The 23044-nt window shown below is 43.0% G+C and overlaps 1 protein-coding gene across 1 annotated transcript in view; it reads left to right on the top strand.

The window, feature by feature from the left end:
* The window catches only part of TRRAP (transformation/transcription domain-associated protein), a 116318-nt gene that overhangs the window by 83173 nt on the left and 10101 nt on the right, over nt 1–23044 (top strand). The window contains exons 59-68 of the mRNA XM_012638896.1: nt 5441–5636; nt 6221–6486; nt 6948–7048; nt 10555–10756; nt 12261–12425; nt 13976–14066; nt 15350–15495; nt 16338–16599; nt 21639–21864; nt 22586–22803. Coding sequence (XP_012494350.1) covers nt 5441–5636; nt 6221–6486; nt 6948–7048; nt 10555–10756; nt 12261–12425; nt 13976–14066; nt 15350–15495; nt 16338–16599; nt 21639–21864; nt 22586–22803 — 1873 coding nt within the window. The remainder of the gene's footprint in view (nt 1–5440; nt 5637–6220; nt 6487–6947; nt 7049–10554; nt 10757–12260; nt 12426–13975; nt 14067–15349; nt 15496–16337; nt 16600–21638; nt 21865–22585; nt 22804–23044) is intronic.

Below are 23044 nucleotides of genomic sequence, written 5' to 3'. Positions count from 1 at the left end.
TTTGCAAATATATAATAACCTCTAATCTAGATTGTTAAAATATTCTAAAGTTTTTTATTGAGTGGACTTTCCTCTAAAAGTACATAGGACAGGTTGCCTATTGGAGCTATTAGGAAAAAGTTATTGTTGCATGGAAACAGGAAAAGATTTTGTGTGTGAGCTATTAGGTCTGTCAATGCAAGAAAGTATTAGTTTGAATAACTGTGAATAAAAAACTAAATAGAAATTGTACTGTTATTTATATAAAACATAGAGTATAGAATGCAGCATTTCAGACATAATCCTGATTTAGGGTATTTTGGAGGCAAAATTAAAGGCAGTTTTATTTCTCTTTCACTGCTTTACTCATAGTTGATACTTGATAAATATTTGTAGATTAATTTGGTAACGGACAAACCTGACTGCATTTAAAGAGATGATTTCCACCTCCCAATAGCACTATTAACCAACATTACTGAGAAATCTTTTTTTTTTTAATTTCAAAATATTATGGGGGTACAAACATTTTGGTTACATAAATTGCTTTTGTACCATTTGAGTCAAAGTTATACGTGTGCCCATCCCCCAGATAGTGTGTGTGGTAGCCGATAGGTGTGAATTTACCCGTCTCCTCCCCACTGAGAAATCTTACAGAAAACAAAGACAATTTCCTTAAGAGTGCTTTTAGAAAATCATTCAGTCATACTTCGTTTTGATTGTTTTCTGTAACTACTCCTTTTTTTAATTGACAAATAATGTGTATATTATAATTTATGGGGGTACAGTGTGATATTCTGATATGTGTTTACATTGTAGAATGATTGAGTCAAACCAATTAATAGATCTGTCACCTCACATTTTTATATATTCACCTTTCTGTGCAATAGATCACTAAAATTTGTTCCTCATGTCTAAGTGAAATTTTCTACTTTTTGATCAACATCTTCTCTTTCCCCATACATCCCCCTCCCCCACCCTCTGGTAACCACCATTCTACTCTCTCCGTCTATGACTTTGGCTTTTTTAGATTCCACGTATAAGTGAGATCATATGATACTCACCTTTCTGTGCCTGGCTTAGTTCACTTAGTACAATGTCCTCCAGGTTCATCCATGTTGTTAGAAGTGACGGGATTTCCTTCTTTTTTAAGGCTGAATAGTATTCCATTGTTGAATACACCACATTTTCTTTATCCATTCATCTGATGCTAGAACCTGGGTTGCTTCCATATCCATATTGTGAATAATGCTGTGATGAACATGGCAATGCAGGTATCATTTTGTCATACTGATTTCAATCCCTTTGGATATGTATCCAGAATTGGGCTCGCTGGATCCTATGATAATTCTATTTTAGTTTTCTGAGGAGCCTCCATACTGTTTCCCATAATGCTGTACTAAGTTATGATAGTACCAACAATACATGGTGCACAAGGGTTCTCTTTCTCCACATCCTTGCCAACACTTACTATCATTCGTCTTTTTGGTGATAGCAAGTATGAGGTAATATCTCATTGTGTTTTAATTTGCTTTTCCCCAATGATTAGTGATGGTGAACACTTTTTCATATATCTTTTGCCTACCTGTATATCTTCTTTCAAGAAATGTGTATTTAGGTCCTTTGGTAAGTACTCTCATGTTTAGGGTTAGATTTATATAGAACTTGACCGCTAGATGCAGTGGGTCACGCCTGTAATCCTAACACTCTGGGAGTCTGAGGCTGGAGGATCACTTGCAGTCAGGAGTTCAAGACCAGCCTGAGCAAGAGCAAGACCCTGTCTCTATGAAAAAGAGAAAAAAATTAGCTGGTATGGTGGTGTACACCTGTAGACCCAGCTACTGGGGAGGCTGAGGCAGGAGGATGGCTTGAGCCCAGGAGTTTGAGGTTGCAGTGAGCCGTGATGACACCACTGCACTCTACCTGGGGCGACAGAGCAAGACTCTGTCTCAAAAAAAAAACAAAAAAAAAACACCATCATATAGAACTTGAGACAGAGAAGGTGAAAAGAATGAGTGAGAAAAGTACTTATTTTTTAAAAATGAAACTACTTTTTGTCCAAACTTATAAATATTAGAACAATGATTAATTTTTAAATAATCCTCACAGTATTTTGTTTTAAAATAGATATTTTGAACTCTATGACTTTTTTTTCTTCCCCCTCCTTCCCCCCCCACCCCCCGCAACACACACACACATCCCCGAAGGCAAAAGGCTTGGTACTTTTATGCAGTAACGTTCCCATCTTACTGATTCATGGACCCCCCGAGGTTTTGACAGAGATTTCAGGTGATCAGTCGATCCCACTGGCGTTCTGAAAACACCAGTACTGCACTTGGGTCGATCACTGATCCAGGGAAAGACACAGAGGCTGAATCCTGTTGCAGAGAGAGCAGCTTTCAGACAGAACTTCCAGAATAGCAGAGGAAGGACAAGTTCTTTCCCTTTTTGAGAGCAGCAAGAACACTGGGGAAAATTGTCAGAATCAACGTTTCCTAACTCTAGAAATTAAACAAAGACTTATAACAATCCAAGGAGCATTTGCTGAAGCAAAACATCTGGTATTTCAGAAAGAACAGCAAGTTTTGTACCATTTTAATTGTCCCCTCACCAGCTCTGCAGTAGCTATGGAAATCAGCAGCCCAGGAGCCACCTGTTTCAGAGAATACAACAGATTTAGAGACCAAAAAATGTCCTAGTCACAGAGAATTGGCACTATTTAGCCAGCCTTACAGCTCCCTAGAAAATCCCTATTCATTGTTTTTGTCTCTCTTAGACCTGGCACAGAGCTCACTAGTGAGCAGTATCCAAGGACATTTGTCAAACAATCGGCAGCAATTGTTTAACATCACAGCTGCCTGATGCAGCAGCACCAGCTGGGGGCACAAAAGAGCCTGGCTGAGTAAGGGAAGATTTGGAATGAGACATCCATAGGGGGTTCTGGAAAGTTCTAACATATTCCTGGGAATCTTGAAGGTCATGCGTATCCTGTGAACGTGCCCAGGAAAGCCCCAAGGAGAAGATCTTCAAATAATATATACTAAGTGTTCGCCTCTGGCTCACCTTCCAGTGCACAAGCAGGAAGTGACAGCTAATGCAGAGTTCAAAACTGCCGGCCGAGTGTTGAAGGAGGGCATGTCCCAACAGGCACGCAGAGCCCCTCAGCAAAGGCTGCAAGACTTACTGCTTTGGGTGTTTCAGAAAATTTCTGTTTCATCATTAGCTGACCACTAAGCTAACTGAGCAGAGACTTCAGTGATTGCATTCTACAAATAATACGGACTTCACAGGACTAGTCCAGGAATGTCACTAAACAGATAGCAACAACAGAAAAAACAACAAACCTCGGAGGAGGGTGCCTCAGAGACCTGTGGGACACCATCAAGCATACCAACATACGCATCACGCATCATGGGAGTTCCAGGAGGGGTGGAGTGAGAGAAAGGGGCAGAAAGAATATTTGAAGAAATAATGGCCAACGGCTGCTCAAATTGATGAAATTAAGAAACCAATTCTATTTACAATTGGGTCAAAACAAATAAGATACTTAAGAATAAATTTAACTTTTATACTTCAAAAGACATCAAGAAAGTAAACTCACAGAATAGGAGAACACATATCTAAATTATATCTAATAAGGGACTTTATTCAGAATATAGTAATATAAAGAACTCTTATAAATCAATAATAAGACACCCCAATTTGAAAATGGGCAAAAGATTTGAATAGATACTCTTCAAAGAAGATACACTAATGGCCAATAAGCACATGAAAAGATGGTCAACATGAGGAAAATGCAAATTAAAACCATAATGAGATACCACTTCACACCCACTGGGATGGCTAGAATAAAAAGGACAGACAGTATTTGTGTTGTAAGGATGTGGAGAAATTGTAACTTTTATACATTGTTGGTGGAATTGTAAAATACGGCCGCCTCTTTGCAAACTGTCTGACAACTCCTCAAAATGTTACACAGAGTTATAATAACGTATATCCCTGCAGTCCCACTCCTAGGTATTTATCTAGGGGAAGTGAAAACATGGTCACACAAAAACTTGTACGGGAATGTTCATAGCAGCAGCATTCACAATAGCCACAGTGTGGGAAAAACCCAAATGTCAGTCAACTGGCAAATGGATAAATAAAATGTACGTCCATATAGTGGATTATTGTTCAGCCATAAGAGGAATGAAATGCTGATTCCCATTATAGCATGGGTGAACCTTGAAACATTATGTTTAGCTAAGGAGCCAGACATAAGAGGCCACATGTTGTATGATTCCATTTTTATTAAATGTCCAGAATAGGCAGAACAGATCAGTGGTTATTGGGGGTCAGGAGTGGGGGATGGATGGTGTGGCTGCTAATGGGCTCAGGGCTGCTTTGGGGAGTGATGTAAATGTTCTATAATTAGCTAGTGGTAATGGTTGTACGATTCCTGGAATATATTAAAAACTGCCAAATGATACACTTCCAAGGTGAATTTAATGGTATCGTGATTATGTCTAAGTAAAGCTGTTAACAAAACATGAAACCCATTGTTTTCAGTAAGCTTTTGGTAGGCGGTGGGGGGCAGGATTAAGGTAAAGGTTTCAGCAATGTGAATGTAATGAACTAAACTTGAAATATAGATGGAAAGCATGGATTCTTCTAAGCAGTTTTAAAAATTAAGATCAAACAACAAGGTGCAAAGCACTGTCCTAAGTGCTATGTTTGGGAGATTAAAAAACATTTTACAACAATACATTCTGCCTCTAAGAAGCATTCAACCTGAGGAAGAGGACATACTCTTACAAAGCAAAATTTAAAACAGGTGGGACCTGTGCTGTGGGACAGAAGGTGAATCTAGCCAGGATTTAGAGAAGGGGGAGACATTCCCGTGGCTGTGGGAAGCTGGGGGTGGGGTTTGGATAGGCTTAGCATTGTGCCAGGGCCTTCTGGGTAAGGAGATGGCAACATATCTGGAGTTTAAGGGTAGTAAACCAGACAGACTTGTAAGGGATGTGATTCAAAATGTATTTATGAGCCCAAAGAGATCATCAGAACTGTTTCAAGCATGTTGGTGGAAGGCAGGGAGTGGGGTGGTTCTGACCTTAGGCACTGGTAGACAAAGAGCCAGGCATAGTTGGTGCCAAAGGAATGGAAAATAGGAAGAATAGTTTTCGTGACTGTCCATAGAAAGGTTTTGTGTCTATGCCGTTGTTCTTCCAACCTCCTATCTTACAGCAGCCACGAGCTGAGGTTTTAAAATGGAGGAGGGATCAGAAGGAGAGCAGTGTTTAGGGTAAAGAATAAATGAAATGTGGAATCTCAGTTATCTGTATACATTAGAGCGCTTCCTTTGGTCATTGCTTCGTAAGATCTTTACAGTAATCAGATTCCTGACTGACTCTGGTGTGTCTTTCTCGTTTGTCCTTTAATATGATGCTGACTGTGGAATCTCGTATGCGGGTCCCATTAGGCAGCCCAGCAAATCATTGAACTTCAGGAAGCCGCACAAATAAATGCAGGTTTACAGCCGACCAACCTGGGGAGGACCAACAGCCTCCACGACATGAAGACCGTGGTGAAGACCTGGAGGAACAGGCTGCCCATCGTGTCTGACGACTTGTCCCACTGGAGCAGCATCTTCATGTGGCGGCAGCATCATTACCAGGGTAAACCGACCTGGTCCGGCATGCATTCATCATGTAATTTTCCAGACGCCCCACTGTTCTGGTTTCATGTCTTTGTTTCGTTTTTTTTTTTTTTCCCCAGATGTTCTGTTTTGGGGTGGGTATGACAGGTTGGGGGAAATGGGGAAGGGAAAGATGAAGGTGGTGGAAGATAGGAAGTTGTTTTTCCTACCTGTTACATTTTGCTAGTTAGAACAGAATTGCTTCTAGACACTGCCTGTTGCATCGAGGCACAGCTCCTGCCCCAGGAAGAGCTGTGCTCAGGTGTCTCTGTGTAGCCTTTTCTGGTTTCCTGGTCCCCTGCTTACCCCCTAAACGTGTTTAGGACAGGCTTTGTGATTTCATGATTTAGTCAGCCAAGATGGGAACGCTCAATGCAAGAGTTAGTGCCTTTTATAACTTACTCGTGACATAAAATACAAAGAAGAGTGACAAAGGTTTATCACAGAGCTTCCCGTTTTCATAAGCCATGTGTGTGTGTTTTTCATTTTTTAATTTAAGCCTTGTTATGGAGCACTTTGAAAAATGTTCGATGTGGGCTGATAATTCATTTCTTTGCTCTCTAGCTATTGTAACTGCATATGAAAATAGTTCTCAGCATGATCCAAGTTCAAATAACGCTATGCTTGGGGTTCACGCGTCGGCTTCAGCCATCATCCAGTATGGAAAAATTGCCCGAAAACAAGGACTAGTCAACGTAGCTCTGGATATATTAAGTCGTATTCATACTATTCCAACCGTTCCTATTGTGGATTGCTTCCAAAAGATCCGACAGCAAGTTAAGTGCTACCTCCAGCTGGCAGGAGTCATGGGCAAAAACGAATGCATGCAGGTAGGTGCCACACAGCCTCAGCAGTGGGAAACCATCCTTCCAGAACATGGAAGGGAAAAGAAACCACTTGAGTGAATTACATTTTATGGTCTCTGTTCTACCGTGTACTTAGTTGATGTGTTTAAGGAAAGAAAAAAACAATAGAATTATGAGGGCATAAGGTAGATTTTGGCTAAGTTCAGAGGAATATTAATAAAATCAGTGAAACTCACTAAACATATAAAGCTTTGGAGAAAATAATACCCTTAAGTGTTTAGGATTAAATTTAGCAGTTAGTAATACAGTTTAAATACTGACTGTCAATCAACAAATATTCATCGTAGGCAAGTCTATTGTCAGTTTAAAGTGTACTTGTCAATGACTTATAGGACTTACTACCTAGATAAATACTTTTATGAAGCTTTTATGTCATTGTCTAGAAATTTCAAGAACTTTTTTTCCACTTTCTTTTTTTTAAACAGGGCCTTGAAGTTATTGAATCTACAAACCTAAAATACTTCACAAAAGAGATGACTGCTGAATTTTATGCACTGAAGGGAATGTTCTTGGCTCAGATCAACAAGTATGTAATATTGAAAAAGGATGATGAAAAAACCTAATATTATTTAAATGGTTTTTTATAATTTGAAGGCAACATGAAGCTCAAGCTAGAAATTGGTGTGATTTAGTGACAGCTATTAGACTTGGTTTTTGTTTTGTTTTGTTTTGGTTTTTTTAGGTACTGTACCTCTGCAAAGATAGTAACTTGCAACAAATTGATAAGCCAGTTTGATGTATATTTACAAAGACTTTTAAAATGAATGCTTCATCACAGAACTGCTGATAACATGGACTCTCTTCCCCATTTTCTCAGCCTGCCATTTTGGAACAGAGTTAATTCCCTTTATGAACTTAATTCTTGTTTTAGAGCAAGGGTCAGTATAATGTGGCCATCATCCTGTTCTTGTAAATGAAGTTGTGTTGAACACATTCACCCCCCACTGACATTATCTGTGCCTGCATTTCACCCTGCAACCTCAGAGTTGAGTGATCATGGTAGAAATTGTGTGATCTTCAAAGCCTAAACCATTCACTGGCCCATTACAAGAAAGGGTTGCCAGACCTGTTTTAGAGAAATAATCATCAGGTGAAATCTTTTAAATAGTATGCAAATGAGGTAGACTTACAAGATGCTTCCTGTTGCCATGTGTAGATTCTAAAACCACTTTTCACATTTTTAATATACAGGGCTTGCATTTTTAACTTATTTTTAAATAAGGAAGCAATTTTGTCAAGATAAAAGGGTTTTTATCTTCTTTAAAGTAATGTTCTAAATTCCCATGACATAAAATACACCATTTGAAAGTGTACAATTCAGTGGGTTTTAGTATATTTACAGTGTTGTACAACCATCACCACTAGCTAATTCTAGAACATTTACATCATCCCAAAAAGAAACCCCATTATCTGTTAGTCCCGCCCATTTCTCCCCTCCCCGTTTCCACTGACAACCCTAATCTACTTCTGTCTCTATGCATTTGCCTCTTCTGAACATTCATATTAAATAGAATTGTACAATAGGTGGCCTTTTTTGACTTTTCTCACTTAGCAGGATGTTTTCGTGGTCCATCCATGTTGGATCATGTATTAATATTGCATTCCTTTTTGTGGCTGAATAATATTCCATTGCATATCCATACATTTTGTTTATCTGTCCAACAGTTGATAAAATTTGAGTCGTTTCCACTTTTTTAGCTATCATGAGTAATGCTGCTATGAGCATTCACATACATGGCTCTGTGTGAGCACGTTTTCAGTTCTCTTGGGTACATACCTAGGGGTGGAATTGCTGGGTCACATATTGTACTTCTCTGTTTATCTTTTGTAGGAATTGCCAAACAATTTTCCATAGTTTGCTGCACCATTTTTCATTCCCACCATTTTTCCACATCCTCACTATTGTTTATCTGATTATAGCCATCCTAGTGGGTGCAAAGTTATATCTCACTGTGGTTTTGGTTTGCATTTTTCTAATGATCAATGATGTTGAGCATCTTCTCATGTTTTTCATTGTTAATTTGTAATTCTTTACATGTCTGGATAAACACCTTGTCTCAGACACGTGATTTATGAGTATTTTGTCACATTGTGTGGTCTCCGTTCACTTTCTTGATGGTGTCCTTTAATGCACAAAGTTTTTAATTTTGATGAACTCCAATTTATGTTTTTTGTTGCTCATACTTTTGGTGTCATCTATGAAACCATGATCTAATTCAAGGTCATGAGCATTTACTGTGCTATTTTTCTGTAAGAGTTTTATAGATTTAGTTCTTAAAGGTAGGTCTTTGATCTCCTTTGAGTAATTTTTGTATATGGTGTGAGGTAAGGGTCCAAATCCATTCTTTTGCATGTGGATATCCTATTGTCCCAGCACTATTTGTTGAAAAGTCTGTTCTTCTTCCATTGAATGGCCCTGGCACCCATGTTGAAAATCACTTAACCAGACATGTATGGGGTTTATTTCTGGACTCTAAATTCTATTCCACTGATCTGCTAGTTGGGTCCCTTTTATTCCCATATGAATTTTAGGTTGTTTTAGTTTATCCATTTCTGCCCACAAAAAGCAGTTGGGATTATGATAGAGATTGCATTGAATCTGTAGATCAATTTGGGGAGTACTTTTGCCAATTAATACTAAGTTTTCCAATTCATGAACACAGGATGTCTTTCTATTACTTTAAGTGTTTAGTTTCATTCAATAGCATTTTATAGTTTTCAGTGTACAAGTCTTGCAATGCTTATGTTAAATTTATTCCTTAATATGTGTATGCAAATGGAGCTATTTTCTTAATTTCCTTTTCAGAATATTCTTTCCTTATGTTTAGAAATACAACTGATTTTGTATATTGATACTATATTTCTCAACCTTGCTGAGTTTATTTGCTCTAGTAGCTTTTTTGTGGATTTCTTTAGGATTTTCTGTATATAAGATCATGTCACCTACAAATTGAGGTAGTTTTACATCTTCCCTTCCAATTGGGATGCCTTTTGTTTCTTTTTCTTGCCCAATTTCCCTGTCTAGAACCTCAAGTACAATGTTGGATTAAAGCGACAAGGTCCTTGTCTTTTTCTCAGTCTTGGAGAAAGGCTTCCAGTTTACCCTTGAGTATGATGTTAGCTGTGGGTGTTTCATAGATGCCCTTTATCAGGTTAAGAAAGTTCCCTTCTCCAATTTTGCTGAGTGCTTTTATCATGAAAAGATGTTGGATTTTGTCAAATGGCCTTTTCTGCATCAACTAAGATGATTATGTTTTTTTCCTTCATTCTGTTAACATGATGTATCACACTGATTTTTGTTGTTGTTTTTTTACGTTGAACTACCTTTGTATTGCTGGGATAAATTCCACTTGGTCATGGCGTATGATCTTTTTAATATGCTGCTGGAGTTACGTTGCTAATTTTTGTTGAGGATGTTTGCATCTATATTCGTAAAACATATGGGTCTATAGTGTTCTTGATGTCTTATACATTGCTAGTGTGATGGTAAAATCTTGTAACTTCCCTGGAAAGTAGCTTGACAGTTTCACAAAAAAGTAAACATAGAATTACCACATGATCTAGCAGTCCCACTCCTTGATATATATGCAAAAGAATTGAAACAAACAGATACTTGTTTAGGAATGTTTATAGCACTATTGCTATAGCCAAGATGTGGAAACAACAGAAATGAATGGATAACCAAAACGTGTATACATATGATGGACTGTTACTCAGTTATCAAAGGGAATGAAGTACTGATGCTCCACCATGGATGAACCTCAGAAACACTAATGCTAAGTGAAAGAAGCCAGACTGAGAACATCACATGATGTATGACTCAGTTTATGTGAAATATGCAGAATAGGTTAATCCGTAGAGACCAAGCAGATTGGTGGTTACTGGGGGCTGGGAGTTGGGGGTGGGAATCAGGAGTGACTGTGGGAGGAGGGACTTAATGCCACTGAAATGTTCACTTTAAAGTGATTAGTTTTATGTGACGTTCACTTCAATTACAAAAAGCATCTCTCTTGATTTTGTGTCTCCTCACAGGTCTGAGGAGGCAAACAAAGCCTTTTCCGCAGCTGTGCAGATGCATGACGTGCTGGTGAAAGCCTGGGCCATGTGGGGTGACTACCTGGAGAACATCTTTGTCAAGGAGCGACAGCTGCACCTAGGGGTGTCTGCCATCACCTGCTACCTGCATGCATGTCGGCATCAGAACGAGAGCAAATCGAGGAAATACTTGGCCAAGGTGAGACTGAAAGAATTTACTTCGGCCAGAGACCATCTGCTTTTAAGTTTGGCTCAAAATTTACCTATTTACTAATCCATGCTGGGTGTAAAGCATGATTTTATACATTAACTCTTAATTCCAATCACTCTTTAAAGTATGCTTACAGTTATAGTTTTTTTTTCCCCCTGGAGAAAGAGTCTCACTCTATTGCCCAGGCTAGAGTGCAGTGGCTTCCTCATAGCTCACTACAACCTCCAACTCCTGGGCTCAAGCTGTCCTACTGCCTCAGCCTCCCAGGTAGCTGGGACTATAGGCACACACCACTGCACCCAGCTAATTTTTCTATTTTTAGTAGAGACGGGGTCTTGCTCTTGTTCAGGCTGGTCTTGAACTCCTGAGCTCAAGCGATCCTCCCACCTCAGCCTCCCAGAGTGCTAGGATTACAGGCATGAGCCACCTCACCCAGCTTCCTGTTCCATTTTAAAGCTGAGAAAACTGAGGCCAGGCCATCCTTGGGGTCCCAGGACTTCTAAGTGGCAAAGCCCAGCCTGGAGTCTGGGTCTTACGGTCTCCAAGTCCTGTGCTTAGTGCTGCTGTCTGTGGGATCTCACACATTACCATAGGTGTAAGAGGAGATCTGGAATTAGAACTTACCTCCTGGACACCCATTAGATTTTAGTCCCCCACCTGCAGAGCTGTGCTCCAGACAGTCACAGAGTTGGCATGCTTTGGTGGTCACCGTGGTCTCTTTCCACACGCTGTCCCAGCACAGCCCCAAACTCGGGTGGGTGTTTGCCACGTGCTTGCTGAATGAAGGAGCACTCGAGATTAGATTCTTCTTCATGTTGCTTCCTTTCTTCCCTCTCAAGAAGCGGATGAATAAAACTCAGAATTAATTCTTGCAGAAAACTTAAGAATAAATTTTTCTGTCAGTCCTTTTTTGTTCATTAAAGGTTTGGATTTTTTAGAATTCCTTGATTTAATGTCAAAATTTGGAATGTACATCAGCACGAGGTAGTTACAGCCACCTGTAGACACACAAACCAGCTGTGCAAATTTTTACGCACTGCCTAAATATGTGACCCCAAAATTGCTTACCTCTAGATGTGGTTGTTTCAGACATCTGTGGACACCAGGCTGCCGGCATGTGGCCTCCCTGGTACTAGGGTGATGAGCATCTGAGATTTTTAGTAAAAGTCTGTTTTGTTTGGATGGATCTGAATGTGAATTAGCGGCTTGCAGGCCCCAGCCATCTGCCTGTCACTTCCTTGTGGTCACTGGTCACCGCTGGCCAGTAATTGTCCTTAAAGCAAAATCAAGAGAAAAACTATATCCAAATTTCAGGTTTTATTTATACTGTAAGATTTATATATGTTAACAATAATGTTCACCCTCTTACAGATATTTTTCTACATGGCCAGTAAAACTACTCTATGTGGTATTTTAATGTTGGGAGGAAAAGGCACTTGATCCAGGGCCTCAGAATTGTCATTCAACTCTAGAATTTTCCTTTCTGTCTCAGGTACTGTGGCTGTTGAGTTTTGATGATGACAAAAACACCTTGGCAGATGCTGTCGACAAGTACTGCATCGGCGTGCCGCCCATTCAGTGGCTGGCCTGGATCCCGCAGCTGCTCACCTGCCTGGTGGGCTCGGAGGGGAAGCTGCTCTTGAACCTTATTAGCCAGGTGGGAACAAGACGTCTGTGTCTCACACGAAAAATCATGTTTTCATTGTGCATTTTTTCTACAAAGTAAATTTGAATGGGCAGAGTATTGAAAATAAGTCAAAGAGATGGGAAGATTTAATCATTTAGGTGTTACTTAATATGAAGTGCAATGAGAAGTTATTAAAGAATATATCAGGGTTGAAATGATGTTTAAAGCAATCCAGTTTATTAATAAAACTGTAATTTCTTTACTTGAGCATTTCCCCACATATGCAAGTAAAATAAACTATTAAAAATGTAAGATTGCTAGTGGGTACTCTGTGAATTACAGTGAGATGTATATCTGATTGCTATTTTACATCTGATTTCCTGTCATGCTGGGAGCTCTTTGGAGCTTCCCTTAAGACTAAAATGTACACATAACTGTGATTGTCACCCTTTATGCCTTTCAGCTGTGTCTGTAGGGGACTAACAGTTCTCCCAGGAACTGGGAGTGAGGCTGGTAAATTGGACAGGCCAGGGCACTATAGAAAAGCTTTTGTAACCATCCTTTGAGAATGATTCCAGAATGTCCCTCTCCTTTGAAAAGACTGAGGGATAGAGGAAGGACTGAAACAGAAGAAATTTAGATAGTTGGGTCTAGGCTACAGCACGCTTGTGTTTGTTTTTATAGAAGTACAAAGTGCTACGTACCCTCATGAAAGACTAGCGCGGCTGCCACATCTTAAGAATATACTGCGCTTGTTCTGTTCACCTGTTTAGTTTGCTCTTTGCATGTGGTGCACCATCCATGTTACGTCCCGGGAATGATTTTCTTTTTTTCCTTGCAGGGATGTAACTATATTCCTGGGCACTGGCATTTTGCTTACAGTTTATCTGTTGGGATGCAGATTCGACCTATTTGTTATTGTCATTTCATGGAACATCTCTTAATGTGCGTTAGCCACCCTGTGGCCTGTGGCAGAGTTAGATATTATTTCTTCGTTTTATAGGCTCATTTTAAAGGATTTGAGCAACATGATAATAGAATCAGCCACAAAACTCCAGTTTGGTGAAACTGGTATTCCTTGCCTTAAATCGAGATTTCTCAATCTCTTCCTTCCTGCAGTTATGCAGAATAAAGTCATTTGGTAATGGGACTATTACCAAATTGATTAAAATTAGTTAATTTGCAGTGAATTGTGCTTAATATTAAAGATTAACTGGTGTTTATATATTTTTTTCTTTTATTTGCCTCAGTAAGATCCAGGGGCATATGTATGTTGCCTTCCTCAAGTTTACTGAACAAAAGGGAAATGTGGTTTCTCTGTCATCAGTAGTCACTGGGCGGAGTTGATGAAATGCTCGTGTTGATCTGTCTTGGGTCTTTTAGAGCTGAACTAGGTATTTTACCCTCCTGTTTAGTCTGGCTTCATGTGTTAGATCAGTGGTGTAGTATTTGCTTCCTTGGTCCAAATACAGATCAGAAACCCATTTCCAACTTGACATCAGTTATTTTCAATACAAATTGTCTTCATCCAGAAGCTCATTGGCGAACAAAGCTGTTTATGACTTTGTGTCTCTGAGCAGGTTGGACGAGTGTATCCCCAAGCGGTCTACTTTCCCATCCGGACCCTGTACCTGACCCTGAAAATAGAGCAGCGGGAACGCTACAAGAGCGGTACGTCTCGGGTGGGGCCAGCTGGTCTCAACGGGCTTGTTCCACGGGGGCCGCATCCAGACCTCTGTGAACACACCCTGCCCATAGCACACTCCTAGCATGTGGCCTGTCTTTTCTCTAATCAGTGAGGGAACACTTTGGGGCCGGAAGATAAAGCCTGGTCTCTGAGTAAAGTTTGTGGTTCTCATTTGCCAGGATGTAATTTGATCCATAGGTAGAAAAAAATGTATGAAATTTTTAGCTATAGAAAATTATAAAGTTTACTTTGCCTCAGTAATGAATGCGTTGCGGTTAGCAGTATAAATGCTAGTTGCTGTGTGTATATGTTTAGGTTATAAGGAAATCAGTCTTACCAGAAGTTGGTAAACATTGACTCAAAATGTAAGATTTTTTACTCTATATTGAATAGCGCTAGTATGCAAAGAAATAACTTATTTAACAGTTTCGGCTACCCACTAATCATGGTACTTTAAACAAGTAAAGCCTGTCTGCTTCACAGTGTTTTTAATACCCAGAGTCTTCCTAAGGTCCGTGGTACCCTGGTCGGTTAATGAGATTTGGTGGATTGGGGGTTGCATAGCCCATCTCAGCTCTAACCTCCTGGGCGTCTAGCTAGGCAGATTCGTCTCTGGGCCATTTGAAAATTTAAGATTTTTTAATTTTAAGACTAAGTATGATAAAAGCATAATGAGCTAAATCTAGAAAAAATGAGCATAAAGTATTCTGCAATGTATTTCTCATAGAGAAAATGACTATATTTTTCAAAAATACCATTCTACAACTGTGGTTTGGCTTTCCTGGGTGAAAAATGTAGGCTTGCTTATTAATCACTTTTAGATTCTCTGAGCTTCAGTAGCAAGGAACACATTGTGAAACATTTTTCCAGACGTTTTATTTTTACAATAGTCAAGCTTACAGAAAAGTGACAAAGCAGGGAGTGCCCAGTGAGCCCTTGTACACCCTCGCCTAGATTCCCAGGTTGCATGTTGTCACATCTGCTTTCTCTCTCGACATGATACTTGGTGACAGCTGTGCTGCCCACCCCTGAGTCCCTCAGCGCAGCTGTCCTGAGACCAGGGCCTTCCCCCGCAGCCCCTGGGGAAACGGTCCTGTGGGGATCACACACCGGCAGGAACCAGCGTTCCTTTGGCCAGTGGGTCCTGTAGAGCTCCAGGCTCTGGCATCTGTCAGTTTTGCGCTGACATTGGCGTTGTGTGTGTTGCTCTCAGATTCTGGACAGCAGCAGCCAAGTTCAGTGGGTAACCAGTCCCATTCTGCATCAGATCCAGGGCCCATAAGAGCAACAGCACCAATGTGGCGCTGCAGCCGAATCATGCACATGCAGCGAGAGCTCCACCCCACCCTTCTGTCTTCCCTGGAAGGCATCGTCGATCAGATGGTCTGGTTCAGAGAAAATTGGCACGAAGAGGTATTTGGATATGATCTTGCACATGCTGACTACTTGTAGAGGGAACTGTCATTCTGTATGCTTTTGTGGCTGTAATATCTTTAGGTTTAGCTGCCTGGTCATTTTATGTATTAATTGTTGGATTTAACCATGGAGCAGGCAAAACTAGTTAATTTCTGCACACTACCACAGCCTTAAACATTTGAAGCAGAAGACTTCAGAAGAAGAGGATGACATCGAGAAAGCTGTTTCTTGATGTTAAAATGCTTGCTTTGCTCAGGTAGCTCGGTGACTTGAGTGCCACCAGTCGACCAGGTGTGCACAGAAGCCGTGGTGCAGGCCACACGGTTATAATTTCCAGAGATGGGGGTTAGTCCTCCAGGGATCTTCTCAGCAGCCGGGCCACCTCCTTAGTGATATTTGCTTAAGCTGACGATAAAATGATGTACATTCTGCTGCCCAGATACTTACCTAGCTGGGTCAGGGGCCAGCGCATTGCTGCTGTCAGTGTAATGTGTGTGCAGATGTGCAGTGGTAACTACAAAGCCATCTGGAAGCAAGACTGTCCTGTGTCTAACCCGCACATGGGTATGTGTATGGCCCACAACAGTGGGGTTTTCTTTTTTGGTGTTTTTTAATGGCCAGGACTATTACTTCTCATGGCTAAAAACACCAGCGCCCAGTGTGGTGCACAGCGTCGTCTGTTCCCACGTGCTGGCTTTACACCTGCTGTGCGCCAGATGCTGGGTGGGTGCAGAAAGCAACCCCGGTGGGAGAGGGCCGTGCCTGACAAACACTGTGGCCGGCTGGCTGCTGAACGGAGAGCTCTGTTTTGTCAATCGTCTTTGGCCTCTTCCCATTAGGTTCTCAGGCAGCTCCAACAGGGCCTGGCGAAGTGTTACTCTGTGGCATTTGAGAAAAGCGGAGCAGTGTCTGATGCCAAAATCACCCCCCACACTCTCAATTTTGTCAAGAAGTTGGTGAGCACCTTCGGGGTGGGACTGGAGAACGTATCCAACGTCTCGACCATGTTCTCCAGCGCGGCCTCCGAGTCTCTGGCCAGGCGGGCCCAGGCCACTGCGCAGGACCCCGTCTTTCAGAAGCTGAAAGGCCAGTTCACGACAGGTGAGTCTCGCTTTTCTTTCCCTGTGTCTAGGGTAAGTTCTGTGTACTGTTTTTCCTTGATCTTTGACATTGAAGCTAATTGTATCCGTTCGTTTTCTTATCACCAAACTGGATGTACTTATGCTGTTTAAAATAGAGACTTCTGAACACAAAGCCTGAGGCTGCACATCTTCTCTAGTAAAGGGTCAGGGTTTGGGCAAGAGCTGCCCAGCTCTAACGTAGGGTAGAAGGCACGTGGTTTTTAAGCCAAACTGCTGGCTTGCCACCCTGTGACCTTTTTCACTTGGTGTTGTTGGGAAGCAGCGTAGGGTGTGATGGTGGCATGCACAGGTGCAGGGCTCTTGCCGTGGATACTGGGACATGATGACAGGGAGGTTGTATTTTCAGTACTTGTGCCTTGCTCGGGGTAGTACATTTTCCTAGACTCACAGGAGCTCAGGTCCTGGCTCCGCCTCTTAACTGTGTGATCTGAGGGAAGGGAGTCCGGTTTCCCTCAGCCTGGGTTTCTTCATCTGCCAAATAGGGATCTTCGCCCTTAGTGCGCACACTCGTGCGTGCACACCCACACCCACTGCCGCGCACAGGCACAGCGGCGTCCTGTGCTGATTCTTATCCTCGTTCTGCCTCTGTCCCCCTGGCCTGCCTGTCCCTCTGGCTCAGGAGCCCGTGGGTGCCTGGTCCCCAATGTCGAGTTAGCCACCCGAGTGACTCTGTGGGTTCTTACCTCTCACGTGTCAGTATGTGAGTGATCATCGTGTGAACACAAGGCTTGTCTGATGTTAATTTCCCAGAGGTTAAAAAAGAAAATGCTTAATTAGTGCTTTTGTAACAATCTTTAAAACATCTTTTCTTGGTTAAACCACAGGTTCACATTTTTAGGCATTTAAAGTATTTTTTAAATTAGAGAATACAGTTAAGAGTATGTATATATGTAGAGTAGGTTGAAATAATGCAAAAGAAAATATTTATCCCATTAATGGTTAAGGATGCTTTGCAGTTACAGCCATGACTGATTGTGGTTTTTTTATTTTTTACTTTTAGAGACACTCTCACTCTATTGCCCAGGCTGTAGTGCAGTGGCCTCATCATAGCTCACTGCAACCTCAAACTCCTGGGCTCAAGCCATCCTCCCATCTCAGCCTCCTTAATAGCTGGGATTACAATAGACACGCACCACCATGCCCAGCTGATTTTTTTTTGTAGAGACCAGGTCTCGCTATGTTGCCCAGGCTGGTCTCGAACTCCTGGCCTCAAGCGAATACCTTGGCCTTCCAAAGTGCTGGGATTACAGGTGTAAGCCAGGACCTGGCCCATTTTTTGGAATCCATCTGAAATACGTGTACAGCCAGACAGTCGTGGGGTGCTGGGCTCCCTGTTCTTGATGTGTGAGTTGGACATTAAAGGTAACACTGGACTAACCTTAATGTTGAGGCTTCCACACGTGAGGAAGGTGCTCTTTGAAAAATAGAGGACAAGTTATGTCCTGTCATGTCTTTTATTGTGAAGTGCTTTCATCAACTTAGACTTCTTTGTGAAGTTCGTGTGATGTGTGGTCTGTCTGCTACCTTTCTCTGAAAAGAGGAAGAGTCTGAGATGAAAGTTTTATGAAAATCATCATATTTATTTATACTTAAAAGAAGTGTTCAATATGCTTTTATCTTAAAATGTCCAGATCATTAAATCAAATGTAGTCTGAAGTGGAGAATCAGAAGTGAGACAAATTATCTGGGTTTTGATGTTAAGAAAAAAGTCACAAAAACTGAAACCAGATAGAAGTCAGCTTGTGAGGCTTCCGACCCGCTGCAAACTGTGGCAAGATTCAGATATTTAAGTTGGGAGCTCGTCCGCCCTCTTCTCTCTCTGCTCACAGGGAGGTCATTTCTGTCGACACCATGTTCCATTCTGTGGACTGCACTTCTATTCTCTGGCAATATTGTGTGTGTTGGCTGCTAACCAGCTGTCCATAAAAAGCTGGAAGAAAGTTCAAGACCAACACACTGCGTTTATTCCAGAGAAATGAAGACTTATTTTTGTTTGGAACTTGTATGAGATTATTCATAGTCACTTTATTTGTCATAGCCCAAACTGGAAACCAACCAAATGTCCTTCCAGAGGTATTGATGCATAAGCAAAGTGTAGTACATCCGTACTCAGCAATAAAAAGGAGTTAATTATTGATACAGCAACTTGGATGAACCTCAAAGAATTTATGCTGTGTGCAAAACGCCAATTTCATAAGGATACACACCATATGACTCTTATGAAACATTTGTAAAATAACGTAAGAACAGGGTTGGAGGACTGGCTAGTGGTCACCAAGTGTTAGGGATGCAGGGAGGAGACGGCTGTGGCTGTAAAGTGTCACAGGGGGTCTTGTGGTGAAGGTACAGTTGAGCGTCTTGAGTGTAGTAGAGGTCGTGCAAGGCTGCACTCCTGATAAGACTTTGCATGCGCACGCGCGCGCGCACACACACACACACCCCCGCGCCCCCCCCCCCCCAGGTGCACACATCGCTGGTGCAATCTGAGTCGGCTCTGGATTGGACCAGTGTCACTCTCTTGGTTTTAGCATCGTGCTGGGGTGGACACTGGCATGGGAGGAGGGGTTCAGGAATGCATGTCATTTCTTTGTAACCTCCTGTAAATCTATAATTATTTCAAGATAAAAGTTTAAAAAGAAACAGATCAGGCATGAGCTTGGCAGCACCTTCTTGATCCAGAGTGGGGCAGAAACAGCCCCATGTGTGAAGCTGCCTGCGTTCCAGATGGGTGGGCTCTGTTGCAGTTCTGCTGGGAGGAGGGAACCTTGCCCTGTCTTGCCTTGGTGAGTGGTGGCCTCTCCTGCCACCTGCTCATGTGACATCATGGCACTCACTGTGAAGAGTACAGAGGAAGGCGATGACAGAGCTTAAAATGAAAGGGAAACCAGATAAATGCCGTGAAAAAAACAGAAGAAAATACGTCGACTTTCCTAAAACCAGTTGCATTTGTGTACAGCTAAGTTCCTATGTGGACAGCGAAGATTAGGCTATTAGAATAGCTGGATATTCGGCTGAATCCTACCATATGCCGCCTCAGTTAATTTAATCCTCGTGGGGTAGATGTTATTCCTTCTGTTTCATGGGTGAGAAAAGTGAGGCCCAGGAGGTTCAGTATGAGCTTAAAATCCTGCAGCTGCGAGTGCACGAGCTGGGCCTTAGCAGGTCTGACTTCCCAGGGCTCCAAAATGCTGCACCACACTGAGCTTCACGTGCCTAAGGGTTAGGTCTGGAGTTGGCACCAAACGACAAAATAACCTGCAAACTTTAACCTGCCTGTGAAATGCAGTATACACAGGGGTTATGTATTCTGTGTGTTCTCTCATTTAGTCTGACAGCCTGATTTTTCTCAAATGGTTGGATTAAATCACTTTTCTGGGTTGAACACCAATAGTATAGATCTGTTTAGGGACCGTTTTATAGGGAGCCTGTGGTGGGATTTGATGGTTTGTAGTTGATGTGTTAAATATGCATCTGGTACAGCGGTGACGTCCAGGGCGGGAAGAGGTGAGGGCAGGTTTTGCACATGGGCGGCCACGCCTGCTTGGGGGCCTTGCCCGTGTGGGCATCTCATGCTCGGCATCAGTTCGGCCTTCGCCAGTTTCTAGTTCCAAACTGATGCTGTTGGCCCGTCGGTCATTTTCTGTGTGTTGAGCTCCCGGCCATCGGCAGCTGCCCTGGGGAAGCAGGAGGTGGGAGCAGGCAAGTCCTTGCCGAGTCTGCAGGAAGCTCTGCCCCAGCGAGGGAGACCATGCCTTCCTTCGCCACGTCCAGGAGGCGTGTGAAGGTGTCTCTGCTGCTGTCGCACAGCCACCATTTCACTTGGGCTCAGGATAACCCGTCCTGGGGACAGTGCCTGTGTGGCTCCCACGGGCCCCTGCTTTACAACAGCACTGCGTGGGGGCAAGTTAGGGTGGCGAGACTCCCAGCACCAGAGCTCATCTGGGAGGAAGGTGAGGTTTTTTTTTAAAAGAAGTACTTTTTAATTTAATTAATCTTTTTTTTTTTTTTTTTTGAGACAGAGTCTCACTGTGTTGCCCGGGCTAGAGTGCCGTGGCATCAGCCTAGCTCACAGCAACCTCAAACTCCTGGGCTCAAGCAATCCTTCTGCCTCAGCCTCCCGAGTAGCTGGGACTACAGGCATGCGCCACCATGCCCAGCTAATTTTTTCTATATATTTTTAGTTGTCCAATTAATTTCTTTCTATTTTTAGTAGAGACGGGGTCTCGCTCTTGCTCAGGCTGGTCTTGAACTCCCAACCTTGAGCGATCCACCCTCCTCGGCCTCCCAGAGTGCTAGGATTACAGGCGTGAGCCACCGCGCCCGGCCTAATTAATCTTTTAATATTGAGTCTCAGTAACATCTGAGAAATACATTAACCAGGGATTTTTTAATTGCTTAAGTGAAAATGTTTTCCGTTTTTGTCATTTTGGTTTCTTGCCTTAATTCCTTCTAATGAGCTTGTTTAGAACTTGGTGTTCTCCTGACGTTGCTCCTCCCGCTCCCCGGCTCCCATCAGTGCCGCCTTGGGTTTGACTTGGGGCCTCTGTCTCCCCGTGTGACGCGTGTGCTCAGGTGGTGCCGCCATACTGGCGTTGGATGTGGTCTTTGGGCCCTGGCAACACAGGCTCCCAGGCCGCTGTCAGGATGCGCAGGCTGCCCTCAGTCGAGCTCCTGGCGTCCCCAAGGGCCCAAGCCTCACGCGCTGAGGTGGATGCTCAGCCTGCACCATTCCCTGAGAGGAGCCTGGGGTGTCACGTTGGGGTTTGTTTCTCCTCCTCCTCCTGCTCCTCCGTGCAGCACCGTGCGTGCGTGGTGCCAGACCTCTCGTTCTTTCAGGCCTCAGCTTACACTTTAAAGAGTAAGGGGTGCTGGTTTGTTCCTCATTACACATGGAACATGCCTAATTTGTAGCTGGTAGGTGCTTAAGCAGTGATTTTATAGTGAATTAGAAATAGCCCAAATGGTTAAAAATGTTTTTAACCTTGTTTTATTTTGAAGATTTTGACTTCAGTGTTCCAGGATCCATGAAGCTTCATAATCTCATTTCTAAATTGAAAAAGTGGATCAAAATCCTGGAAGCTAAAACCAAGCAGCTTCCAAAATTCTTCCTGATAGAAGAAAAGTGCCGGTTTTTGAGCAATTTTTCATCACAGACCGCTGAAGTGGAAATTCCTGGGGAATTTCTGATGCCGAAGCCAACACATTATTACATCAAAATCGCTCGGTGAGTGAGCCTGGCCCTGGCGGGTGGCGACTCACACGGCCCCCCGAGGACACGGAGCCCGTGTGGGAGGCTTCAGGGAGACCCTGTGGGGTATTTCAGACACTGGTTCCCTGAAATGAGAGAACTTAAGATAGTTCTAAGATTGGAGTGATCGGGCACCTTAAAAGTTCTGATCTAACTGATAGGTTGACTGTCTTGAGTGAAGTTGGGGTTTGCTTTCTAAAGGAACTTTTCAGATCACCACAGAACTTGGCAAACTGTAAAGTGTCCCAGTCTTTTGTAAACTGTTAAAGCACAGGATTCAAGACGGAGTGGGAGGATTGTAGAATTTACTAGAGCACGCTGCCTCTCATTTGAAATATAAAAAGTGCTTCAAAAAGGCTTCCCTTAACAAAGCCACGTGTTTCATTTTTATTTCTGAATCAGACGCAGAGCTTTGCTTTTCCCTATGTCCAGAATCCAGTTTCCCTTTCCTCTGAGCCTAGCGCGTGTCCTGGCCATCCGTCCCACCTCCCCAACTCCCGTCAGTGGCCGCTCAGTTATAGAATGTTGTGATGCCATCTCTGCCCTGTCACAGTGAGGCGGGGCATAAACAATTGATAAATGACTGCCCACCTGCACAGGCACTTTTCCCGTGACAGTTCTGGAAACTCTATTTTCTTAAGAAAAGGAATGGAAGTCGAGACTCAGCTCACGTCCTGTCGTTTGCTCGCGTTGGTAGGTTTATGCCCAGGGTGGAGATCGTGCAGAAGCACAACACGGCAGCCCGGAGGCTGTACATCCGCGGGCACAACGGCAAGATCTACCCCTACCTCGTCATGAACGATGCCTGCCTCACCGAGTCGCGGCGGGAGGAGCGTGTGTTGCAGCTGCTCCGCCTGCTGAACCCTTGTTTGGAGAAGAGAAAGGAAACCACCAAGAGGCATTTATTTTTCACAGGTATGAGAGCTGCGCTTTGAGGGGCACGGACAGCTCATGTTAGCTCCGGAGGGCCTGCGTGTGCTGCTGTGTCCACAGCAGAGGATGTTTACGTCGTGGCGAGCAGGCAGGGCCTCCAGATGGGAGCAGCCTGCCAGCCCCTGTTCCTGCAGGAAGCCACTCGGGCCTTCAGGCTCCTCACTGTGGGACAGTTTCCCCTAAGGCCTTCCCAGCTCTGTGGAATGTTCATTTGGAAGGTGTG

The sequence above is a fragment of the Propithecus coquereli genome, unplaced genomic scaffold (assembly GCF_000956105.1).
Source record: "Propithecus coquereli isolate 6110/MARCELLA unplaced genomic scaffold, Pcoq_1.0 Scaffold137, whole genome shotgun sequence".
NCBI classification, from domain to species: Eukaryota; Metazoa; Chordata; class Mammalia; order Primates; family Indriidae; genus Propithecus; species Propithecus coquereli.
Note: the sequence above shows the minus strand (reverse complement) of the source record. Positions and strands in the feature narration are given on the sequence as shown.